The sequence below is a fragment of the Gallus gallus genome, chromosome 2, assembly GCF_016699485.2.
Source record: "Gallus gallus isolate bGalGal1 chromosome 2, bGalGal1.mat.broiler.GRCg7b, whole genome shotgun sequence".
Taxonomy (NCBI): Eukaryota; Metazoa; Chordata; class Aves; order Galliformes; family Phasianidae; genus Gallus; species Gallus gallus.
The window spans coordinates 9,178,818-9,203,848 of NC_052533.1; the positions used below are offsets into that span (position 1 = coordinate 9,178,818).

Here is a 25,031-nt window from a genome sequence, read left to right on the forward strand (position 1 = left end):
AAAATGATGAGGACTGAAGGCAGTAACCAAAGGTAATAAGTACGAGGAGTATCATGTTTACAGTACACTGAGAGGAAGAGTCACCAAAGGGTCTATAACAGCCTGTTGAAAATGAGGTCTACACAAAGAGTCTTCCCAATTTACTGAAATGCTGTTGAAGTGCCCATGTCCACTTTGTATTATGGTACTGGTTCATTTTTGTAAATCACAGAACTGTGATGACCTTAAAAGCACATGTATCGCAGATGATATAATTATTAATATCAGCTTCACCATTTGAACTCTCCTTACTCAGTAACAATAACAACTTCCCAAGGAAAAGATGGCTTTTATTTCACACCACATAAATCATGCTCCATACATCACTGGGGCAACTGCTACAGTCAGTTTGCTCAACAAGTGGTGCGGTAGCAGTAACTTTGTTGAAATCATAACACGTCACTTCCTCCTTGCGATCAGCGGTCCGACAGGGTGGACTGTTCTTTTGTAACCCACCATCCTGTTCAACACACATCAGCTGTTCTCAGCAGCTGAGTGCCACCCAGATCGGTGGCCACAGCTTTGCAAGGCAGAGAACACGCACAAGTAGTTCTGCTCTATAAATATGAAAATGCGTTATTTTTGGACAACCAAAAATATATGAATTCCTAATTTTGCGATTTTAGCAGAGCACTGGAGAGATATCTTCTGCAATACCTAATATGGAAAAAGAAATAATGAGTAGACTAGGACAAATAATTTTAAACAGAAAAATTCTAAATAGTGCTGGTGCAGAATGCAGATTAATGATTCCCCGGTTACACAGTGACTACAAAGGCAGCACCCACGCACATCATACTACTCCTAGAGGTAACAGTTTTCAAATCTGATAAAAAAAATAACTCCACGTTTCCTTCTCTTCTATTTCTCCCTCAGGGTGCCTTGTTAGCTAATTCACCTGCCACTGTTTCACTACAATTCTCAGTGCTAATCTGCTCAGTACCTTCTGGATTGTTCTGCCAGACAAATTGCTGTGTCTAATCCTGCACAAGATGCAGCAGAGAACTGAGCTCATACAACTGCCCTGCACAGTTTTTGAACAGTTCTATGGTTTAGAGAATGCAAGAGAGAAACAATCTACATACAGAAATCCTGAAGCATCAGAGAGACTGGAGATACGTTGAAAGCAGAAAAAGATATTAGCCAGGCAAATCTGAATCCAAACCATCATCATTCTAACAGACAGCACTTTAGGCTATGAATATAATCATATCTGTCCTCACCACTTCCTTATAAGACTATTAAGTAGCTCAAAAATACAAAGAAATCCATATTATTTCCTACTCATATGATCGTAATTTTATGACTACGAAACATTTAAAAGCTAATGCAATGGAAGAAGCTCCTATAAGGCACGTTATATATGTGAAATCAAAGCACCACAACCCGATGAATTGTGAAATGTGTTATTCCCTCTAAGTGTTAAGCATTTTTTTCCCAGTCGGCACCTACTAGGAAAGGTGAAGTGGAACAGCTGGAGGATAATGAAACCAGCATGTGCCTAGTTTGTTTTGAGTCTAGCAACAAAATTGTCTAACCTGTGTGAGGGACTTACAGTGCCACCTGGATTTGATTTTACATTATAGTTCGTTCTTTGAAACCTATTATCTCTGGGCACCATACCAAGAATGCTTTCACTTCTGAGCATCCTTTAGATTGCAAGCATTATCTTTCCCTGCCACATCTTTGATGTTTTCATGTGTTCTGGCTCTTTTTGTTGTTGCTGTTGCTTTTGTTTTTGTTTTTACGATAAATTAAATAAATAAATAAATAAATAAATAAATAAGAGAAAAAGGGGGAAAAAAAAACCACCAGAAATCTAAGAACATTAAACTTTATAGATGATAATAACTACAAAAGGGATTTAAAGAAACCTGTTTGTGTACAACAAAAATCTATTGGGATAGTGGTATATGCAGTGTAAGAGATGCAACTGCTTGGCAATGGCCAAGGATCAATTATTTCATCTTTTAGGCACTGTGAACCACTGGAATAACACCAATTATTAGTTAGTTTGGAGAAACACTGAGTGACTGAGAGTTATTTTCTAAACTCTAACTGATCCGCTGCCACAGTATGACAATCTGCCTTGCAGTACAAAGCAGCACTTAAAATGCATCATGGTGTCCTATGAGATGTTGCACTCAATGTTCTTATAAGTATCTGTCAAACTATCACATACAAAAGAAATCAGGATCCAGTCATAGCTAAGTTGCATTAACAAAAAAAAGAAAGAAAGAAAGTATAGCAAATAAGTCGTAATAGATGGCCCAGCCAAATGGAGCTGTAATTCCATCCTGTAGAATGTAAAATCATAGGATATTCTGAGTTGGAAAGGACACATACGGATCATCAAATCTAACTCTTGTATTACTGTGTGTCTCTGTAACTGAGAGACTTCTCCCCTCCATATGTACTGTGCCAAAATTTATGTCAGTGCAAATTTCTGGGTCTAACTTTGAGTTTTACCCATTGTCCTTGAATTTCTAGATAAATAAATAGAAATTAAACAAAACTAGGCATGTCTATGGTACCTATATATAGTGTGGGTTGCATACATAAGAACAGATGCAACAGCAAAGACATAATTATGAATTGTTTGAAAAGTGCTTTGAAAATATAACAAGTTACATAAATGCTATGGTTTATTGAGTGCCATGTATATCTGCATGCATATGGAAGGTGGGCTAAAGAATGTGGGTAGATGTTTGAAGGAAAAGAGACGTTAGAATGGTGAACATTATTACCCTGAGTATTATGGTAAGAAGATAGAAATATGTCAATTCTAGGAGATATGTGTCAATGTCTATTTATATTAAAGAAAAAAAAAAAGCCTCAGTGAACATGAGGGAAACTTCAGAAAAGATAAAATAAATAAGTACCAACTTTACCATCCACTACCCTCAGCAGGTCCTTTGGATCATTCTGGGAAGCAGACTTATGATTCAGCATCTCTGGGGCTGGCCCCAGCACTCCAGAGGCAGGCTGTGGCTGGAACAGTTTATTCATTTTGAAATCTTCTGCTTTTCCTCTGGAAAAACTTCCATCAAAAGGACTGACTTGAGAAGAGTAGAATCTATCAGCATAAACGTGTGACCCTTTAGTCCTACTGTGAGAGCTTTTATCATTGCTTTGTGCCGACAAGTTCTGAGTGATGTACGTATGCAGTGCAGCCATCAGAGCTTTTTGGTCAAGCCCTGCTTCTGACTCCGCTGAGAACTTGTCTGGCTGAGGCTGTTTGAAGGTCATCCCATGGAGATTTTCAGCATACTGTTGATGAGATGTTGACGCATGGGCCAAAGGAGTTGCTCTTTCTTTGGGTTTTTGCATCAAGTAGTACCTAACAGGATCATTATAGATGTAGCTCTAGAGAGAATAGAAGGCAGAAAAAAAAGGACCGGGTCAGTATTTCTTCATAACCATTTTTGTTACACAGGAATCACAGGAATAAACCATCAGGAAAACGAGAAAGAAACAGAACCTGTAAGGTGTAGGGGGGTTGCAAATCTCACAGTGTTAAGTCTTTCTCAAAGAGGCAGTATCAGCTTGGCAAAAATTTTGCAAAATAATTCATTACATTATGAAAGCAAGACAAAGACATTAGAGAGAGAGTGATAAAATTCAAACTTGATGTTAACGATGTATGCACTGTTTGCATTCAGCTGGACAAAGAAAATTCAGTGAAATCAATTTCCCTTTGTATTTTAATAGACTTCTGAGAATAACTCATATTTTTTGTTACTTAGGAAAACCTTGCAAGCAAAAAACAGAAATGTCATCTCTTAAAGAACACTGAGAAAATATAAAAAATATTTTGTATATAAAAGATACGTCTTCGTTCTGTTTAAAATTCAATCTTTGAATTTTTGACTAAATTAAATTTGTAATCAGAACATCCATTATAAAGGATATAAAGAACATAAAGAAGATATAAAGGATATAAAGAAATGTAAAAGCTTTTAATTCCTTGATTATTTTTAAATAATACAACTCAGCAAATTAAACAAAAAGTATACAAGATGGTTCAATTACCCTAAAGCCACATTTTAATAAGAAAAAAATGCTGAAAAAACTGGTAGGAGTGGGCAGGAACGAAAGTTTTCCGTTTTCAGTTTGAGATTTTCAAAGGTCACAATGGGAAATTCAAAATCACAAGAACTGTGTTGTTCCCATTGACCAATTTTTTGTAAATGAAGAAATTTAGTTTCGAGGACAAGTTCTGAATGCCCTTTAAGCACTTTAATCTTTATTTGGTACTTAAAAAGAAAAAGAAAAAACATTATTTACTATTACATAGACTGTAATTTAATCCTAAACAGAATATTTTGTTATGATCACAACCTGAAGGCAGGATTTTGTCTTTTTGACAAACCAATTCTACTATCCTAAATTATTTCACTCCCTACTACATGTCAATTTGAACAAAGAAATTTATTTATGTTCACAGTTATTCCAACTATTCTTCATTATTCCTTCGACGCAATTTGCTGTGGTTTAATCATTAGGAGGGTCTGCTGTGAAAGGACAAGGGGAAATGGTTTCAAACTAAAAGATGGAAGATTCAGATTGGATATAAGGAAAAAAAATTGACAATGAGGCTGGTGAGGCACTGAACAGGCTGTCCAGAGAGATGGTGGACACTATTCACCCAACTCTGTAGACACTCAAGGTCAGTCTGGACAGGGCGCTGAGTACCTGATGGAGCTGTGGGTGTCCCTGTTCATTGCCGGGGGTTGGACTAGCTGACCTTTAAGAGTCCCTTCCAACTCAAACAGATGATTTCATGAGCATGTACTGCAACATGTTGAAGAATATGTCCTGGATCTCTGGTGTGGATTTTTGTTTAAAGGGTCAGAAAAAGCACCTCAGACAGCAATCATTTCAGCTCTCACTGCTGTGAATCATAACAGATCCCTCGTGTCTCTGCATTGACAATAGAACTACTGGGGACTGAGAGAGAGCTGAAGCATAAATTCAGAGACGTGCAGAAACTGCACACACCAGAGGAGAACAACAAGTAGAATTTAGCCCGAAAAAAAAAAAAGCAACAAAACACTGTTTTTAATGAAAACTACCTACATACTTAATAGCAAGACCTGGATGTGAAAATCTACTAGTCATATGTATTTATTTCCTAGCGCCAACAGGTCTTTGCATTGTGTAATTAATTCTAACGATACTGCCCAGAAGGAACTGCAGAGGATAACATAAAGCAGATGATTCACACACACCTCATCTCCATTCCCTACCACCTCATGCTCCTTTCTTCGATGTCATTTGGAGGACCTTCTGGGGATAGAGGCAGGGAAAACATGAAAGGGAAAGGAAGAAATTCCCCATTCAGACAGTGAAGAACATGGAATCAGCTATATCCATCTCATGTAACTATACTTTGAGATCTTTCTCTGACATCCAGTCGCCAGTTTTGCTTCTAAACATTTACTAATAAACCAAATCTTAGGGAAAGCATAGCTGCTAGACTCTCTCAAACTACTTGTGAAAGATCAGGGTCAGGTGATGTGGGCTCGCTTTTGATGGGCTATTTAACAAGTCCAAACAGTCTTTAACACTAACAAATCTATGATTTCCTGCTTTTTCAAACAAGATCATCTTGAAAGAAAATGCGACAGAAACACCAAGTGATTGTACACAAATTGCATATATGTGAGAGTTGGCCCTGGGCTCAGAGCTGCACCTTTGTCAAGAAGGGGCAGCCGCTCGGCAGCTTGACAGGTCACACTTTGGGCAGTAAGGGATGAAATATTAAAAGTTCTAATTAAAGCTCAGCATCGACAGCTCACTGTCTTCACAGCGCACTCAGTTACCAGCCCATCTGATGTAGCTCAGTCTGACTTAATTAAAGGGCACTCACAGCTGTATGGCAATGCTCAACGTGGGTAAGAAAGAAAAAAACCTGTTCCTTGCTGTTTGCCATCTCAGACAAAACACAGCACCAAAAATGTATGTGCAAACTGAAATACACAAGATAAAATACGAATAAAAGTGTAGCAATGGATAATTACGCTAGACTTTGAGACTTTGCTAAGTGGCATGAGGAAAAAATATCTATCTTTTACAGAAAGAGACAGGAGGAAAACATCTGTTACATGTAGTTCAGTGACAATTTACATCTTACATTATTAATAAGGAAGGTTTTCTGCTAGCCTCCTGAACATGGATATTGCTAGTCTGACTTATTTCAAAGTTAGATGGGATAACCCATGGTCAATGAAAAGAATCTGTACAATTCCCTAGTTGGTGCCTTTGGAGATGCTGCTAACATGAAGAACAGGAAAATGGGGACCAGGAAAAGTGTAAAAAAGAAAATTCATTTCTACATTGATTAAACTGACAGTAATAAATAAATAAATAAATGAGAACACCCATGACCAATCAACCAACCAAATGAAAAAACATTAAATGAGATATGCAGAACTAGGAAATAATACTGTAGTACATACATAATTACTAGCAGGCACTTTCCTACTACAGAATGATAGAATCCTTGGAGTTGGAAAGGACTTTTAATGGCCATCTGGTCCAACTCCCCTGCAATGAACAGGGACACCTACAGCTCCATCAGGTGCTCAGAGCCCCATCCAGTCTGACCCTGGGTGCCTCCAGGGATGGGGCATCCACCACCTCTCTGGGCAACCTGTGCCTCACCACCCCCACTGTAGAAAACTTCTTCTTTACATCCAGCCTAAATCTACCCTCTTTTAGTTTACTATCATGAACACATTTTTTATCAGATAAAATAGTGCTCAATAATCTCATGTTACTAATACAACATCTTCAAAAAGTACTCTGAATTGCAAAAACACTTAATTAAAAAAGATCTTATTTCTCCGTCTCACAAGATTTTCCTCCCATTCACCACCTTTCAAATAAGTTATCTCCATAATTCACACATTATCAACCCCCTTATATACACTAACCTTTCTGAAGATGGAATTGTTCGGGTGATGTCTTGTATGGTTTAGCAATGTAAGTAACTGACATTTTCTGTATAAAAGTTCACAGAAGGGCACATTAAATGACACCGTGCAAATGCACTCTAAGTCTATGAACTATATGTTTTGTTTAACAAAAAAAGTAATTTAAAAAAGGGACAGGATGAGATACATACATCATAAGGCACAGATAAATACTGTGCAATTTATCCACCAAGGGGCAGATTGATTTGAATGTCTGGCCAAAGGGCAGAAGGAATGGAATTAAATTTTTGACAAGATACTTCATTTCTTAAGAATACATTTTCTTAATCTTAAAGGGAAATATTCTAAGAGAAATTCTTCAGGAATACAAAAAGAAAAAAAATATCTTCCTCCCTCAATTTCATTTGGCCTTTTTTTCATTGATTTTTTTTCAGATATTAATTCATGTTTGCTACCACCCAAATTTGGTTGGACCATGATTCCACCTACATTATTTACTATGCCTATGTGAGATAGTGGCAGTAGTCTCTCCAAAATTAAAAAAAAAACACCAACAACAAACATAAGAACCAGGCTGTCCCTCAACAACAGCACCCTAGGGGTACCAAAAATAAAGTGATTTCATTCTTTAACTCACTGTGTGAAGGGAAAGAAGTTTAGCTTTTCCTACCAGGAGCAGTTTAGGTGCTTTGCAAAGTGCATGCACTCATCTTGTATCAACACACTACTTGGGGAATTGCACACATTCATGTGAGCCCCTATCTCACAAAGAGCACAGGGGCAAAGTGGGCTGTGAGTCTGTACACCTCCATTTACATTTGCCTTGAGAAAAATACAGTTGACAATGAAACTTGAGGGCTGTACCACTGATGTGGAGTGGATTACACTGCAAAAGTTCCTGGGTTGGAGCTGTGTAAGCAGTACACCTGGGTCCTCACAGACTGTTCTGCACAGTCCTACGCTAACAAAGCTTTAATTCTTCCAGTCTGTGAGCTGGTGTATCCGGTTAGTGATGCACTGTGAGGAGGATATCTTAGCAGGCTTCAAGCTAGCTGAAGGGGAAATCTCTGCTCCACAAGTCTCTGCATGCTGTAGATGTGAAGTTACAGACACAAATTCTTAAGCTTGTCTGAAAGTAATAAGTAAAGCCAAAGAAAAATATTCAATCTTCTGAGCAGTAGTAGAGCAAAAGTATTTTCCACGAACTTATAATAGTCTTTTCACTTACAGTAGACAGTAATATTATTACAATGCAAGAAATCACTGCATTAAAAAAAAAAAAAAAAAAAAAAAAAAACCAGCAACTTGCAAGGTTAATTTGTAACCCAGAAAGCAGTAAAGGGGCCAAAGCAGTGCCTTCTGCAGCAACAGGAGGATCTCACGCCCGTGGTCTTTTGACAGATTTGCAGGCCTAAGGCAACAGGGACGATTACAGTCATCTCATAAAGCCTATTATTTCACTAATAATTTTCGGTAACTATCTCATATTTTCTTCCTCAGAATTACAACAGCTTTGAAACCATTTAAGAACTACATCAGAGAAGTAAAGATGGCAAAGATTGTTAATTAACATCCTGTAGTTTGCAGTGTCAAAAGCTTGATCAAGCAAAAGGGCTCCTCAGAGCTTCCTTTGATCAAAACTAGTGATGACTTTGCTTCCTAATTCTGGTTGTGGAACTGCAGCATAACAGGATTGTCTGGAGGTCTGCCTGTATATCATTCACTAATCTACATTGCTGTAATTTCTGGTGGCAGAGATTTGATTGCGAGCAGCATATTCTACCATTTTTAAACAAAATCACCTCTCAAATAAAGAAGAAAGAGAGGATAACTATGTTGGTTTCTTTCATGTATAAGTAACTATTTAAAAAATTCACTTTTAAGTCTCAAATGTTCCCAGACATTCTTGGTCTCCTTTGAGATGTTCTTAGCTACACAGACTTTCCTGCATAAATAATTCTTATCGTTAGTAGCCATTCCTTGTTCTGCTGAGGAACGTGCTAGCTGTTTGTTCTCTCCATTTCTGACAGATCTCCATCCATCGTGAACTGAATAAGATTCAACAAGGCCAAATGCAAGGTGTTGCCCTTGGGTTGAGGCGATCCCAGATATGCGTACAGACTGGGAGAACTCATTCAGAGCAGCCCTATGGAGAAGGACTTTTGGGGTCCTGCTGGACGAAAAGCTGGACATGAGCCAGCAGTGTGCACTTGCAGCGTGGAAAGCCAACTGCATCTTAGGCAGCATCAAAAGAGAGGTAGCCAGCAGGGCAAAACTGATAGGTGACTGTTCCCCTCTGGTTTGCCCTCATGAGGCCCCACCTGAAGTACTGCATCCAGGTCTGGAGCCCGCAGCACAAGAAAGACATGGAACTTAACGGAGAGGGTTCAGAGGAGGGTCACAAAGATGATCAGAGAGCTGGAGCACCTCCCTTGTGAAGAAAGGCTGAGGGAGCTGAGCTTGTTTAGCTTGGAGAAGAGAAGGCTCTGGGAAACATCACTGCAGCTTTTCAGTGCTTGAGGGGAGCTTATAAGCAGGAGGGGGTCCGATTTTCAAATGGTCTGACAGTGATAGGACAATGGGGAATGGCTTTAACTTTAAACATGGGAGATTTAGATTAGAGTTTTGGAGGATTTTTTTTTACTCAGAGGGTGGTGAGTTGGTGGCACAGGCTTCCCAGAGAAGCTGTGGATGTCCCCATCCCTGGAGGTGTTCAAGGCCAGGTTGGATGGGGCACTGGGCAGCCTGACCTGGTGGTGTGGCAACCCTGCTCACAGCAGGGGAGTGGTAACTAGATCATCTTTAATGGTCCTTCCAATATAAGTCATTGCATGATTCTAGGATTCCTTTTGATAAAATAACATTTCTAAAACAACACCTTTGGTGTAGAAAGGTGCGTGTAAGCAGGCTGGCCAGTACACTTATTTGATCATGCTCCACACATCCATCCCACTGCAGTCTTTTCTGCCTCTCCAGTAAACTCCACTGCTAACTGTTCTCCTGGGTGAGAAGATGTCTATTGTGTGCCCGTGTGTGCCTATGATGATCTGAAAGCCAAGAGCCAGAGCTGGACCATGAGTCCTGTGATGCATGTGGCATATGCTCACCCTGGCCTCTGACTTGATGTAGGGACAGAAAGCAGAGGCAGCTTCACCACTGTCAGGCTACCAGATTAGTCTGTTCCCTAACATTAATAACAGGAGCCAATGAAGTGACAATCAGCCCCCAGCGGATGATAGAAATTGTGCAGAATGGTGATGAGTGTTGATAGATATACTTGGGTTTGTCAGCCTCCCTCGTCTGAGAACAGTTTGCTCATATGTCAATAAGCCTGTTACTTAAGGTTTCAGTGAAAGATGTTTAAACACATTTTCTCTAGGCATATGCTGGTATATTGAGCTAACTCATTATCTAAAAATGATTTACATAGAAACATGAAAATCTTTATCTGCCAAAAGTTGAGCACATTAGCACCAATCCAACGTATTTATAACTTCAACATATGAGACTAGAGACTACCTTTATCCAAAGAAATATAAATGAACAGAGATCTGCAGGATCCATGTCTGTAACAAATCCTCCAAAACCAACAGACCATTTGCTGTACAACTGCTTGAGGGTATTTACCATCCAATTTAAAAAAAAAAATGTTGCATTGTCCTGAAATTTATATACAATCACACTCACACAGATGTTAAATAAAACAAGATTTGAAGTTTTGTGAACTCTACCTTCTTATTTAATTACTATGATCTAAAATTAAATATGGAATACACTTTTAAATTTGTATGACCTCCACCACCTTCTTAATTACAGAAACAAGAGCCTCAAATGCACAGTATTCAGCAAAATAAAGAATTAATTTTGAAAAGGTGGTGAATCTGAAAAAGAAGGAAATTATTCAACTTTTGAGATTTTAGAACTATCAATCAATGGTTTAGTAATTGCTAGGTAGTTACTAGAAAGTAACATGAATCAGCTTTATAAAAAGCCCCAGACCTGACACACATCATTTATTAATACCATTTCTATAGCTCTTGCACCTTCCAATTATTGTACAAACAAGTAATCTATACAAGACAAACGTGTGATAAGGGATTAGGATTTCTATGTTAGTCATAGAAATGCTGTCACGTCACAAATCCATTTGTACACAAATCCAGAGACTGTAGGTATAGGCTAAATATAGGTTATATATGATAGGTTAGCTCTATAGGTTAGCTCTAAGGGTTAGGACTCTAAGGGCTCTATAGGTTAGCTATACGTTAGATCTAAGGCTTGAAAAGCATGGTACTGGCACTGGAATCTTCACTTGCTAAATTATTAAGCCAAAAAATCAAGTCGCAGGTCACATTAGAGCACTAAAGTCTTGGGGTTTAACTTTAAGTCTGCATTCTACCAAAAAATTCCTCCATGACCTTAGAAAAGTCATCTAATCATTCTGTGAAATAGGGATATTAGTTCTACTCTACTTTCTGAGTGCATTAAGTAAATAAGTACATCCAGGTTCTGCAACATTCAGATGTTAACTCTAATGGCTGTTGTGTAGATATGCTAGTAGGCAGGAAATTCTGTAGCTACAGGGTGGTACACCTCAATCAATTATTCCTGATATTTTTACTAAATTGCTTATGCACTGGGTATATTACATTTTTCTTCCTTGTACAGAATCCAACATATAGGGAATATTAACTTTAAGACTTATACAAGCAGAATTTAAATGTATGCGCTGCAGAAAGGTCTTTTGCTTTTCAGCAGTCAGCCATCAAATCTATTTTTGACAATCTTCATTCAGTACTGTATTTTAATCAATGTTAGACAAATAAGGGTCCTGCTTTTTTGAATTACAGTTCCAGATTAAAATGAGCAATGATTGCATAATTTCTTACTAGTTAATCAGCAGAATCACTGTTTGTAGATAAATTCAGAGTATATCTTTCAGCATTTGTGTGCTCTGATTTTCTAAAACAAATAATAATCCTTTTAATAATTATCACACATCTTAGTTCTTTCAGGAGATCAATTACAAAGTGTCAAATAACTGATTTTCAACCCAGCAATCTATGAGTGCTCTTCCTTGAATGTGAAAGGGGAAAGTGGAATACTCCTCCTCGTACCATGGGTTGAAATACAAGCTTTACCAAATGCCCTGCCTAACCTTTGCAAGCTTTGAGGTTGCAGCAAACTGACTCTGCCTTGGGTATTTATTTGCATCTTTTCTCGTTTCAGCACCACTGTACTGCTGGTCTACCAACCAGCCATTGCTTGCTGCCACTAACCACACTCTATTTCTCTATTTCTTTTGCTCTTTGTGATTCTTTTGCTCTTTGTGATTCTTTAGAGACCTTTATTAGTTACTAATTTAATGTAAAGAAAAATTTTATTTATTTATTTATTTTTGCAAAATGAAACTCCCTGAAGACTCTGAGTTAATCAATTTTCTCTCTACACTATGTATTAGGGCCTAAGAACAGCAGCCTAAGGAAAACCTCAGTTGCATGTAGTCTCCACGTCTAAGGATTTCAAAAGTCAAGTCAGACTGAAGGAACAAGAGCAATAACTTTCTTTTTCTAACCCTAAAACACTAACCCATAAAACTGAGACCCCTGCAACCAGAAATGCAACATTAATACAAGTATAGCAGACAACTTTCTTAGTTCTATAGCTGTTCAGAAGGTTTTCTGGAGCCCAGAGGAAAAAGAGCAAGAAACAAGGTGCACAGTCTCGCATCTAAAACAAACCCCCTGCAGTCCTACAGTACCAGAGCAGAGCACTTCTGCCAGCCTGAGGCTTTAAAAATTCAAAAGTCAAGTTATCACAAAGCATGAGAATATGTTAAAATAGTAGTTGGAAGAAAGTAAGTCAACCCAACTGAGTTATTTTTATTCTCTTTCTGGATTTGAGACTTTTAAGTACACTTGGATCACATTTCAAATCTTTTCTCTTTCTGCGATGACTAAAAACTTATTCTCAGTCAGATGAAGGCAGTATAATTGAAATCACATGTAATTGTTTAACTGTGTGCATTTAAACTTTTTAAAAATATATAAGACCCACCACTACCTACTGCCTTGGCTGCTGAAAAGTAGATAAATACGGCACTTGTTTCCATCCTGATCAATTTTGCTGCCTATCTTTTTGCTTTGCTGTAGTGGGCTACCAGCAGCATCAGAGCAAGGGAGATCTCCGTCTAAGCTGGATGGCTTTAGTAATATCAGCTGTGTGCTGTCCCTTATAACCTGGCAAAACTATGCTTCTCAATGTGAGCAGAAAGTGTTTTTTCGGGTCTGGGTTTGTTTGTTTTAATTAACCAGAGAGGAGAGGAGAAGAAGAATTCATGTCACTTGAAGCTTTTGCATTTCTTGCTTCAGCAGATGAGATAAATCAAGATCTCTCATACTGTTTGTGTGCGCTTGGCCGTATGTTGTTTTCCATACCGAGTACAGGTTTAATAGAAAGGAATCACAGAGACTGATAATGCAGCATTTTGTGAATGGTAAAATCTTCATTAACCCTGAGTGGGGAGAAAAAAAAACAGAAAAAACCCAACAACTAGCTAATGCTTAAGTAACAAATGCCACCAAGTGCTCATTTTCTGAACAACTCTTTCCAGCTGAACCAAAGAGAAATGTTCTTTACAACCATAATCCTCAGGAAACAAACTCACAAAATCTTCCCATTTACTGTTACTTACCCACAGGCAGAGTAATTATCAGCTGGCTAGATTACAGCCTGCAGAAGATAATGTCTCAATACCGAGAAAAAAAATTATCTCAGTGCTTCAAAATCCACTCAGAGAAGCTCTTGCTATAAAAGGTAAAGTTGCATGATTTAAGCTTGATATTGTTATTTCCGTCACTGTCATATCAAGCTCCTGGCTGACAGCTGTTTGAACATGAGACATATCAAGCGAGCTTTTGTTTTAAGTTTTGCTGTACCTCATTTTACAGCTTTGCGAATAACTGTATGGATGCCCTCTGCTTGGTAATTGCAAAGCCCTATAGCTTTATTCTGACAACACACGTGTAGAAGATGGTAGAAAAAATAAAGACCAAAAGTTTATAAAGCCGTCTTATTAAAAATATCTAAGTTAAGATACTAAATAAAACTTTTTGATAACAACTATTTTATACCCTCTCCCTTTTTCTTGCTCTCTTTTATTTTTGGCTAGAGTTCTCTGATGACAGTTTTGGAACAAATCAGAACCCACTCTGGGAGTCTGCCTAGAAGCACTGCATTTCTGCAGGATTCAGCTATACTTCATAGAAGGTGGAGTATCAAAGCAACCAGAGTGGCATTACATTTCCTGCTCTCTGACAGCAAGGATGAAGTAAGGGAGATAAATATATACTTGAAAGAAAATGATTTTGTAAGAAAGGCAAGGGCCCTAAAGCTGTAATTCTAAGTAAGATAAAGTGCCGCTGTATTAAACCTTAATTTTAATCGGAATAATGCAAGAAAGCTAAAAAGATAAGAGCTTGTTACAATTCTATAATGTAGGTTGATATATGAACTACAGAATAAAGCATCAAGATTTTGTTGAACGTGCAATAGAAGTGGTTAATATAGTCATTTACAACTATAGGTGGTATGACCATATCAAATGCAGCTTCTGCAGTTACTTTCCTTCCTCCTCATCTCTAGTCATTGATTTTTACATTTTTTTTCTGCTTCACGGAGGACCAAACATTGTGTCTTTTATTTTGTTTAAAGTTATTCCAATAATGACCCAATGAATCGAGGTACACACACTGCATCCCTCTTGTTTCTTTACAAAGAATAACAGTCACATCTGATTTGCAGAGCAAAGGGCAGCTTCTCCGGGATAATGTAAAATTCATGATTTATTACTATTTTTTAAGATATTTTTCTTCTTTCTCTTCTCTTTTTTTTTAATTTAAAATTATAGCTAACATGTCTGGCTCAATGTCTGCGTTTTAAGATTCTTCTTAGTAAATAAAGCATACAGTTTGCTTCTATACATGTCTCATTTCCAGATTTTCTCGTCTTTGTCCCACTCCCCCAGGCTTCAGAGTACCCATCTCCATGGCAACACTTGATAAGGTTGGTGGGTGGTGTTATCACAGCAGGCTTCCACACAGAAGGTCTCAGCCATATGGATTATTTATGAACTTGCATGACAGCACCAGACCCACTGAAATACTTCTTGGGCAAGTTTTTTCTTCTCTCAAGCCAGTGATTCAAAGCAGGGCATCCTCGCTGCAGTCAGCACCCAGGAGTAATGAGCTGGGGCAACGCATCCCAAAGGTGGTCACTCACCCTTCCCCAAAAGCTGACTTACTACTGCCTGCAAGTTTCTGTTACTCTATACGAGCACCCACTGGATCTGCCACAAACTGTAACCTGGTTGTACATGCCAAGCAGTGAAATTGAAAATCTGCAGCTTCTGAACAGAATACTGTTTCAGATATCTCCCAATTAAATAGCTGATATGACTTATACTGCTGTTGGGTGTTGCTGATGCAGATACATTGCAGCAGATTTATATTTCTGAGTTAGTTCTTGGAAAAAAGCAAGCAGTTTGGCTTAGACATATTTTCATCATCCTATTTTTTTCTAAATGCTCAGTAAATTTTTTAGCTGAAGCTGGTGCATTTAGACTGTATTCATGCAAATAACCCATAACCTTTTTTTTTAAAGGATCCCTAAAACAGCAGCCTATTTCTTTACAAGAACATTGTTCGTACATGCGCATTTTTCAAGCAAAGCATCTATGGCAATGAGGGCCTGTCACATGCATCCAGTTCATCCAATGATTTTTAGGAGTTTATCAAGCTCAGCCTTAGAACCCAGTAGATTTTTTTCCTATGAAAGAAAAACATTCTTTCGGTTCTCAAATAGGCATTCCTGTTTTGTTTTGTTTTGTTTTTTAACATAGATGATACTCAAGATTTAACAGGCATGATTTCTCTTCCCAATTGTATTTATTATGTATACATCTGCATCTTAATTGATCATGATAGGCTTCCTATATGATCAATAAGAAGTAGGAAATTTTGAGGCACAACTGATCAGATGTATTGTCAAAACCTACTAAATATTTTTATTAATTGTACTCTAAGCACTATAAAAACCAAGCAGAATTGACAAGGCAGTCTGGCCAGCTCTTTTTAGTGGAAGGGTTCAGGTGCTTCAACAAAATCCCATTTTTCCCTTCTTTCTAATATACACTCAGACACTACATAAGTTAAAATGTTCCAGATTAGAAGAGCTCTATTGTTTACAATGCTGAAGCAGACTATTCATCTGAGGAGGTCTTGCAGTTATGATAATCAATTGGAAGAGACACTAAGAAAAAATGTTTGGTGAAAACAGAAAAATAAAGAACATCCACAGGAGAAGAAATCACAGAATGTAGGAACCACATTAAAAATACAACCTTGACAGAAGCTTTGTCGTTTCTCTTCCTTGGATACAAATTTGTAGCTGCAGATTGAGAGAGAAGACCTAGATACTTAAGATACTGCTGAAGAGATTCAGCCAAGTTCACATCGTTTTCCAGATGAGATTTTCTTTCATTATCTTCATTCTGTTCCAAAATCCTGCACAGCAAAAGCAAATAAAATATCGTCAGCCTGCATAACATACAACATGCCTAAGAAAAATGTCACTGTTATACAACAAAACACTGAAATTAGTTCTATTCAGGAGGTCTTAACAAAAAAAGACACTTTAAAGTGCAACAACCACAAATATACAGAAAATTCAATGCTTCAAAAAGAAAAGCCAGCTCAAAAAACAGGCACTACTAACAATTTATTGCATGATCCAAGAGCGAATCAAAGAATGCGTGCACGGAGGCAGTCACATTCAGAAGAAATTTGTAAATGTGTAAAAAAAAAAAAAAAAAAGTAGAAAGAAACTATGCATGACTAAAATGCATCTCCCCCAAAAAATATGAGATGGCTCTGAGATTTGAAAAATCTGCTACACGATAACGAGAATCAGCACAGTTTTGGCTGCATGTAATTTACAAGATACATATACTCCCGGACTGAACAAGTCAGCTTTAGCAAAAAGCTTAACAAAGAAATACTGAGATGGAAAAAAAGCATCTCTTGTGATCTTCTCATGCACTTCAGAATCACAGAATAGCTATGTTTCCTGACTTTTTTAGACAGGTCTCACTCATGTTTGTGAAGAAGAGCTAAAAAGGTGATTAAACAACAGCAGTGTAGAAGCTCTTACACAGGACTCAGTGTGCTGTGTGCAATGAATCTGAATTATTACCACATCTCCTCATCTATCTCAACAACATGTCAATGATTGCAATAATTTAAATGTCAACACCAGCAACTATTTCCCTCCACATGCAAAACAGCAGAGGGAGGATTCTCAGCATGCCTGTGAGTGGCATACTGCTCATAGAGCCGTTTGAGTTGGAAGGGACTGTTAAAAGTCATCTGGTCCAACTCCTCTACAATGAACAGGGACATCTACAGCTCCATCAGGTTCTCAGAGCCCTGTACAGCCTGATCTTGAATGTCTCCAGGGACGGGGCAGCCACCACCTCTCTGGACAGCCTGTGCCAGCACTTATTTTGAGGGAGGTGTCAGCATTTCCTACCTATGTGATCACACACGTCTTCAGTGAAGAACAATTCCAGGTGGAGCTGCTTTCCAGCTCAGGAAGACAAGGCATCATTTCACTCTCAACATGTCCAGGCCACTGTAAGCTCATGTCACGGTGCATATTTAGGGACACAGCTCAAAAGACTACCATTATCTCATTTTCCAAATCTTGGGTATAATTATATTACTTTATTCAAAGTAGAAGTAGCATTTCCTTCAATGTCCGTAGCTGTATCAAATTCATGTCTTGACTAATTTCATACTGATAAATAAAATTAATGATCTAATTTGCTGTGGTAGCATTGCAACCAATAGTTCTCACAGGGTTGCTCACTTTGAAGAAGCAGGAAAAAAGCCTACACCTCCATCCACCAAGGGGCAGATCCTAAGTGAGGAAAATTTCATTTTCCTGCTTCAGCAAGGGACTTGTGTGCTTCAGAGATATGCATCATGGAGTGGGAGGCCTGGATCTGACTTGCCCCAGTGGCTGTTGTGACTCAGTCTTCCCAGGCTGAGAGCACAGCAAGGCCTCAGCAGCAGGACCAGAGGGGCCGTGGAAGCCTTTCTGCACCTTTCTATTTTCTCAGTCTGCAGGTCTCCTCACATCTAGGACAATTTACACAGCTCTGAGACTTACCCAATGCCTGTGAACCTCCATGCTCCATTACACTGCCACCATCCTCTCCTCTCCCCAGAATATAGCTGAATTCACTGCAAGAAAGGACAGCCTGCACTGCCCTGCCTGTGTTTCCATGCTGAGGGCCTCCAAAGCCATTTTGTGCAACTTCAAGATTGTGCAACTCAAGTTCCACCAGCTACCCATTAAGCACTCAGTTGCTAAGAACATGAAGTTCTGCTGCCTGGAACATTATAGCGAGCTTGAAAGTCCTTCTTTGTTCATTCTGTTCATATTTTTCTTTTATTCCAGAGCTCTAAATTCCGCCTTATGGCGAAGGGTGGATGCACAGGTAAAATTATCCAACTACTTTTGAACTTAGAGCTGGGCTAAAACTGTTCTGCACTTCTAGAAGGATCTGGGCAGTATGCTTTCTGCTTCAATAGAGATGAACTAATCCAAAGAGTTTCTCATCACAGAAGGTATCCCAGTTTAAAGCACTCATCTTTCATTCATCATTTAATTCCAACATCTCCTTTCTTCGTTAACTTTGAAAAGGAAGGGAAAATGGTAACACTAGACCAAATTCTGCCCTGAGGATTTCCACTAGAGCTAATGGGAACTGAACGCTCAGATAAAAGACAGACTTTAGGTTAGCTTTTCAAACTATTATTTACACTATGTAATTGCTCTCACTGGTGCTAAATGCAAAATCTGAGATGTACATTTCCTATTTTTTCTTATGGAGATAGTAATTGATCTCAAATTATGTTTAAATTCCATATTAGATGTAATATTTTATATTATAAACTGAAAAATAACAATTAAAATATAAAAGGCTAACAAAGGATTACATTTCAGTTGAAGGCAACTTTAATAAAAGCCTACAAATACATCTGAAAGATTAGTTAAAATCTTTGTAGTTCAGCAGTATATCACTGTTGTTCATCTTGTTAACGCAGAAAGTCAAACACATTAAATAAGCTATTATTGAAACTGAATTAAAATAATTCCTTTAAATTTAACAAAATGATATTGGAAAATGGATGAAAGTGCAACATCTAAAGGCACCTAGTGGGTATGAGAAATGACTCCCAGTTGAGTTCTTGTGCACTTATTTGGAAGTATTGCCAGTTTCAACTCGTTCTGAAAAAAGACTTTGCATTCAAAGAACCATAATGTATAAAGACAATAACATAAATAATTATTTATCCATAGAAATAATTATACAATTCCTACAAAAGAAAAAACAAACAAACAAACAAACAAAAAAACAGCACTTTGGGAGCTGCTTCATGGAAATACATGGATCTTTGTACCTCAGATATTAAGCTTTTCTAGAATGTTCTCTATTAATAGATACCACGATTTAGAATAAAGAGATTCTCCTTTTAAAATGCTGTCAGAATCTTATTACTGACTTAATGACGGTTTTATTATAGAAATAATACTATACCCCACTTTACGCATTGAAGCTTGTTGGAAACATTTGTGGTTTTGCCTAATTGCACCGATGAATACAACTGACATTTATTCCCTGTGTGCAGAATGGATTTTTTTTCCTTTATCTTGGATCCTCTTTTAAGAATTCTTTTTTTTTTTTTGAAATTTAATAAGGGCCCAGGAAATGCCATGTACACTCCAGTTAGCCACCAAAGAACAAACTTTCATCTTGAAATCAAGCTCCCCATTTCAGGGCTTTTTTAAGATGAAATCCATGTCTTCTGTTCTATCAGATTTCACTCGCAGTAATTTAGCCTAAGTCAATTTACCTTTCAAGTGTCTGGGTCTATCTTCTTGCTCTCACTAACTCTGTGGGGATTAATGACTCATTAATATGACTTCATATTGTCTTATTACACACTTTACCCTTAATAAAAGGTCTTCGTGCCATAATGTTTCTTTGATAATCAGATACCTACACTAAGTTGCTTTTTTAATTATTTAATTATTATCTGATAATCCTTCAGCAAGTGTATGTACGCAATGGGCTTAAAGCAAATTTTATTAGAAACTACAAGAAGACAGGGAAAAAGTTCATACTGTTCTCTGACCTACAGAATACATTGCAAATGGACAACCAGAAAAATCAATTAATGTTTTAAACTGTAGGCACATAAGACAATGCTTTCAGAGTCACAGCTTGGTAACTTCAAAAAATCTATCCACAATGGGAACTACTATAAGGGGAACACATTTGAAAGTCTGATGTACCTGAAGTGTCAGTACACAAAATGTTTTTTTTTTTTTTTTTCCAAGTATATCCCTAGTTCAAAACACAAAATGGCTCGAACCCGATTCCAACAGGGACTCCTTAAAGTGATCATCTGTTCCTAATCTAAAACCTACATTGTTTTTCATGTATGTTCTTATACATTTTATGTTTGTGCAACTATGAATTGGGAACACTGCAGAATGTAGATTTGATTTTGCAGAAATCTGGTCTATTATCATAATAGATTCTGTTCTAGATATACTCATTATACACAAAAAAATATCCAAGATCTTCAAAATCATTTCTGATAGCACACACAGAGTAATCCACATAGTAATGGCATCAAGAGCACCTAAGTAATGAGAACAGATTTTGGATTCTACCATGTGAAGTTATCAGCTTCATGGCAAATGATAGATTGCTGTCTTTTTTACAAGTTAAGCTTCTATCTTACTGCACTCCTGAAGTGTATGATACTGTGATTTTATATTAAATAGATTGGAATATGTACAAAGCACTAGGTCGGATTATGAATTAAATCAAAACAAACTGAGGCAAAACAAAGCTGAAGCTGTTGGACATTTCCTATTGTAGTGCTATTATTTCAATTAAAAGAATAATTTAGTACAGAAATGGTTTCTTATTCTTTGTTGTATATGAAGATCCAACAAACAGTATCCTGCCCATCAAGGCTAGCACTTCAAGCTTTGTTCCACTATGAAGAAAGTTCTCCAGCAAAGAGTAGTTTCTATCAATTTCACTGATTTTGAGATTGCATTTCATATGATCACATAGGAGAAATCCAAATTCTCAATTTTTTGACATTCTTAAAACTTTATATGTTTTAAAATTTCCTTCTTGGGGATTGTGCAATTGACTTGCACTTGAAAGCTGCAAAGACAGAACAGGTAAAAGTGTATTTGTATGTGTATGAAGAAGTATAAATTTATGCATGAATTTATACATATATGAAGATGATATAATTATATGGTAAACATTCATATCACTCTACACAGTTACAGATGCTGTGTCTCTTGCCACCAATAATCACAATGAAAGTGGCTTCTGTAGCATAAAGAATATATATATGTCTCAACTTTTTCTGCCACAGGATCTTGTGTGAATCTCTTCTTCCTGGACAGATTTTGCAAGTGAAGCAAACTATCTACTGACCACACATCAGTTACAACTGTGTATAGAAAAATGTTCATTTGACATTATTATTAATTAACTAGAATCTCATTCAATTCTTTCTTTTGCTTAGTTGTTATTGGCTTACTCCAGAACAAAATGCTTCCTGTGAAAGAGCTGCTGTACAAGTCTGCCTTTGAAAGCTAGTCTCAAGCTGGCTGATCTGAGACTAGACAGTGCATGAACAGATAGAAGACCTGATGTTTGGATTTCTGACACCCAAACTAACAACAGAAGACCGTAATATTTTCTTAACCTGATAATAATTAGAAGAAAAGGTCAGAGAGTTTTAATCCATTCTGCCCACTATTTTCCTACCAGCTTCAAGTGCTGTTGTACAATTGTTTTCTAATGGTCACACACAGAGCAGTTTTAGCAAGGCATTTAACTCAGCTTCAATTTCCCATCATTTGAAAAGACTCCTTAAAGCCTACCATGCAAAAATACCATAGAAGACTTACCTTCCTGTGTCAGATGCTTCAGACACAAAGATGTCAGGGCGTCTGTTGTGGACTCTGTGGATGTTTGAGAGTTCCTGACCAATGACATGCTGTGTATAGTCATCTTGCCAGGTAAAACCTGAAAAAAAGACAAACAAACAAAAAGACAGAAAGTCACTGTTTTGTAACTTGAAAGTTTGTCAAGAGTATGTCCTATATAAACAATATAAGAAAGAAAAAAAGCAGCTTTGTTGAACGTGAATCCAAGAGTAAACTACAGACTCCTCTCTCCTGTAAGAAATTCTGTTAATCAAGCTTTTCCTAGAAAGACAGAAGATAACACAATGAGATTTTGAAAGGCTTGATTTTTACACAACTCTAGCTACTTACAATTTTCTATGTATAAAAAAGAGTTCTTTGGGGATAGCTATTGAAAAGAGAGATTTCAGTAGTTGGCCATTAAAAGACAAAGCATCTTAATTCTGAGTGCTAGTATCCACCAAATAGTTGCTTCCCAGAGGTGATTTGTTCCCTTCTCCCCCATTCACACTACACTGACCCTTCTCAGCTCTCTCCATTAAACTATACTTCTAGACTACTAAGGAGCTAGCATTGCAGTGGAAAAAATGTTTCGAGTTTTAATATAAAACAAGTAGAGGTCAATTTATTTTATCTTTATATTAAATGTTGTGACAAAGAACTTTACAACAAGGGGGAAGTGCAACTGCAAAGGCAAATTCCAGTAATTACTCATTAATTACATGCACTGACGATCTCATGGTAATTATACTTAGAATAATGATATAATTATAAAAATAATTGTTATCCGATTTGTAGATTTTAGATGTTACAGTAATACTTTAGTTCATAGAACTTACCCATGTAATTATCTGTAATTATCTAATAACTAAATATTGCATAATTGCAGTGAATTCCTTTTACACCATGCACAATAAAATACCACAAAACCCCCAAATGAATATCGATAAAAGCTCCAGATATGGTGATCTTGCTAATATCTTCCTAAAAGAAACCACCTAAAGAAAAATCCACCCTAGCTGCAGATGGGAAGGGACGTATCTGCTTGTTAGAACCAGCCTCGGAAGAGGCATTTCTGGTTCAGTTCCTACTGTAGGCACACTCTATAAATTTCTGCTCTATTCGCAGTCAATAGCAGATGTGTTGGTATAGGCACACTCAGGACCATCAGTCTCAGCAGAACCCGGAACTTGCCAACTCACTTCTTGGATGAGTGCTTTATCCAATGAGCTCTTCAAAAAGAGTTGTATTCTTTAGACTCTTACAGGGTATGAAGGTTGAGTTTATTGTCTCTTTACATAAGCCTGGATTTTACAAAGAAGTTTAAATAGGAGGTTCATTCATTCTGCCAAAGCAGACGGTTCTGAGCATGCAGAAGTATAAATGACTTTAACATTTATCAAATTTTCAGCTTCGGTAGGAGATACATAAAAAAGTTGGATGTAAGATTAGACAGGCCTAAGGAGTATGCAGACTGTGTTGCTGTCTGGGATTTAGGCAAATTTTAGAGGAGAAAACTCCCAGTTTTGGAAAAAAATATAGATGTACTGCAGTATTAACTTCCTTTTTTTCCACTAATGAAAATAATAATAAACAATCTAGAACTCATGTAAATATGCATGGGCTTCCACAAACAAAAAAACCTCTTGGATGTCTCTTCTTAAATAAAAATGTTACCTAAATTTATTGAGAAAAAACTTCACCTGAAATCATGGTAAATGCTAATGGCTACAGTAGATGATTCCAGACCCTTGGGAGAAGGAAGAATCTCCGAGATATTTTTAGATCTGATTCATCCTTTTCAAATGCAAATCTCACCTTTTCAGATGTGCCATAGAAGTAGATGGACTCAAATCAGTCTAAGGCTGCTCAGAACAAGTTCTTATGTGAATACACAAAAATGAGTCACAAAGCACCTACGATTATTTTGGTGTAGTGGTACAGAAATTATTTTTGCAGGGAGGTTTATATATATGTATATGTTTGAGTTTACTTCTCAGTTGTCTAGCATTACACATTTTTAGTGGTTCTATAAATTGATGTGGAAGAAAGAACTGTGATAACATTCAAGTTTAGAAGTGCAACAAAGAAGTTTGGGAAAATACACATTTATATAAATAATTAGCATAGCGATAAAACTACTAATTTATGAACCGTGTTTCCAAAATCACTGCAGTTTCCCTTTTCAACTCTAATCCAACACTGGCCCTACTAAACGCTAACGATTATTCAGTAATTACTGTAAACTTTGAAGAAAAACACACGGAATCTCTCTCAAGAGTTTTGTTCAAATTAAAGCATGAAAGAGTTCATCTCTGCAGCATCTGCATAAAGACAGGAAATTAATCTCTCTCATTCCCGAGCAATGTATTTGAGAGCAGACAGAGGTATCATTACTTAGGTATGTCTTTATGCCTCCACAAAATTGTTTTTGTAAAAAAGCAAAACAAACCATTGCAGCCCCAGGACTCAATGGCCATGTGTATTTTGTTCAATTGGCTGTATTTTCTTTCTCCGGCTACACAATTTTAAGATACAGCATTTAAAACTGAAAAAAAAAAAAAAAAAAAAACACGCAAGTGTGGCATTAAAGGAGAGCAAATAAGTGAAAGAAAAACAGAATATTTATTACAGAGCTTTAGAAAGTAGAACTAAGGGAATACGCTTTCTCACATGTATCTCCCAGCATTTCTAACTCAGATAAGAGCTAGAATGCATGGATGAAAACGCAGATTTTATCTAGTTCCATGAAATCTCCCCTCTGCAATTAGTTAGCATTGCTGTTGCTTATGTAACTGCCTCCAAAACTGCAATGCGTTCAGAGCCAACCTTACACCAATCATTTCCCAGCATTGTTTCAGTTTCAAAAAAACATCTCTCCCACACACTGAGCTCAACAGAATAGCACATTCAAGAACTCCAACACCATGCTGACAGCTGCAATCAGAATTAAAGTTGAGA

At 37.3% G+C, this 25,031-nt stretch overlaps 1 protein-coding gene across 2 annotated transcripts in view; it reads right to left on the reverse strand.

The window, feature by feature from the left end:
- PTPRN2 (protein tyrosine phosphatase, receptor type N2) overlaps positions 1–25,031 on the reverse strand; it is a 622,865-nt gene that overhangs the window by 388,045 nt on the left and 209,789 nt on the right. The window contains exons 4-6 of one of the 2 annotated variants that reach the window (XM_025148316.3): positions 22,053–22,170; positions 16,378–16,540; positions 2,931–3,405 (exon numbers count right to left, since the gene is read on the reverse strand). In XM_025148316.3, the coding sequence (XP_025004084.2) occupies positions 2,931–3,405; positions 16,378–16,540; positions 22,053–22,170 (756 nt within the window). Of the gene's footprint in view, positions 1–2,921; positions 3,406–16,377; positions 16,541–22,052; positions 22,171–25,031 lie in introns of both variants that reach the window. The other variant, XM_025148315.3, reaches the window with a different exon arrangement.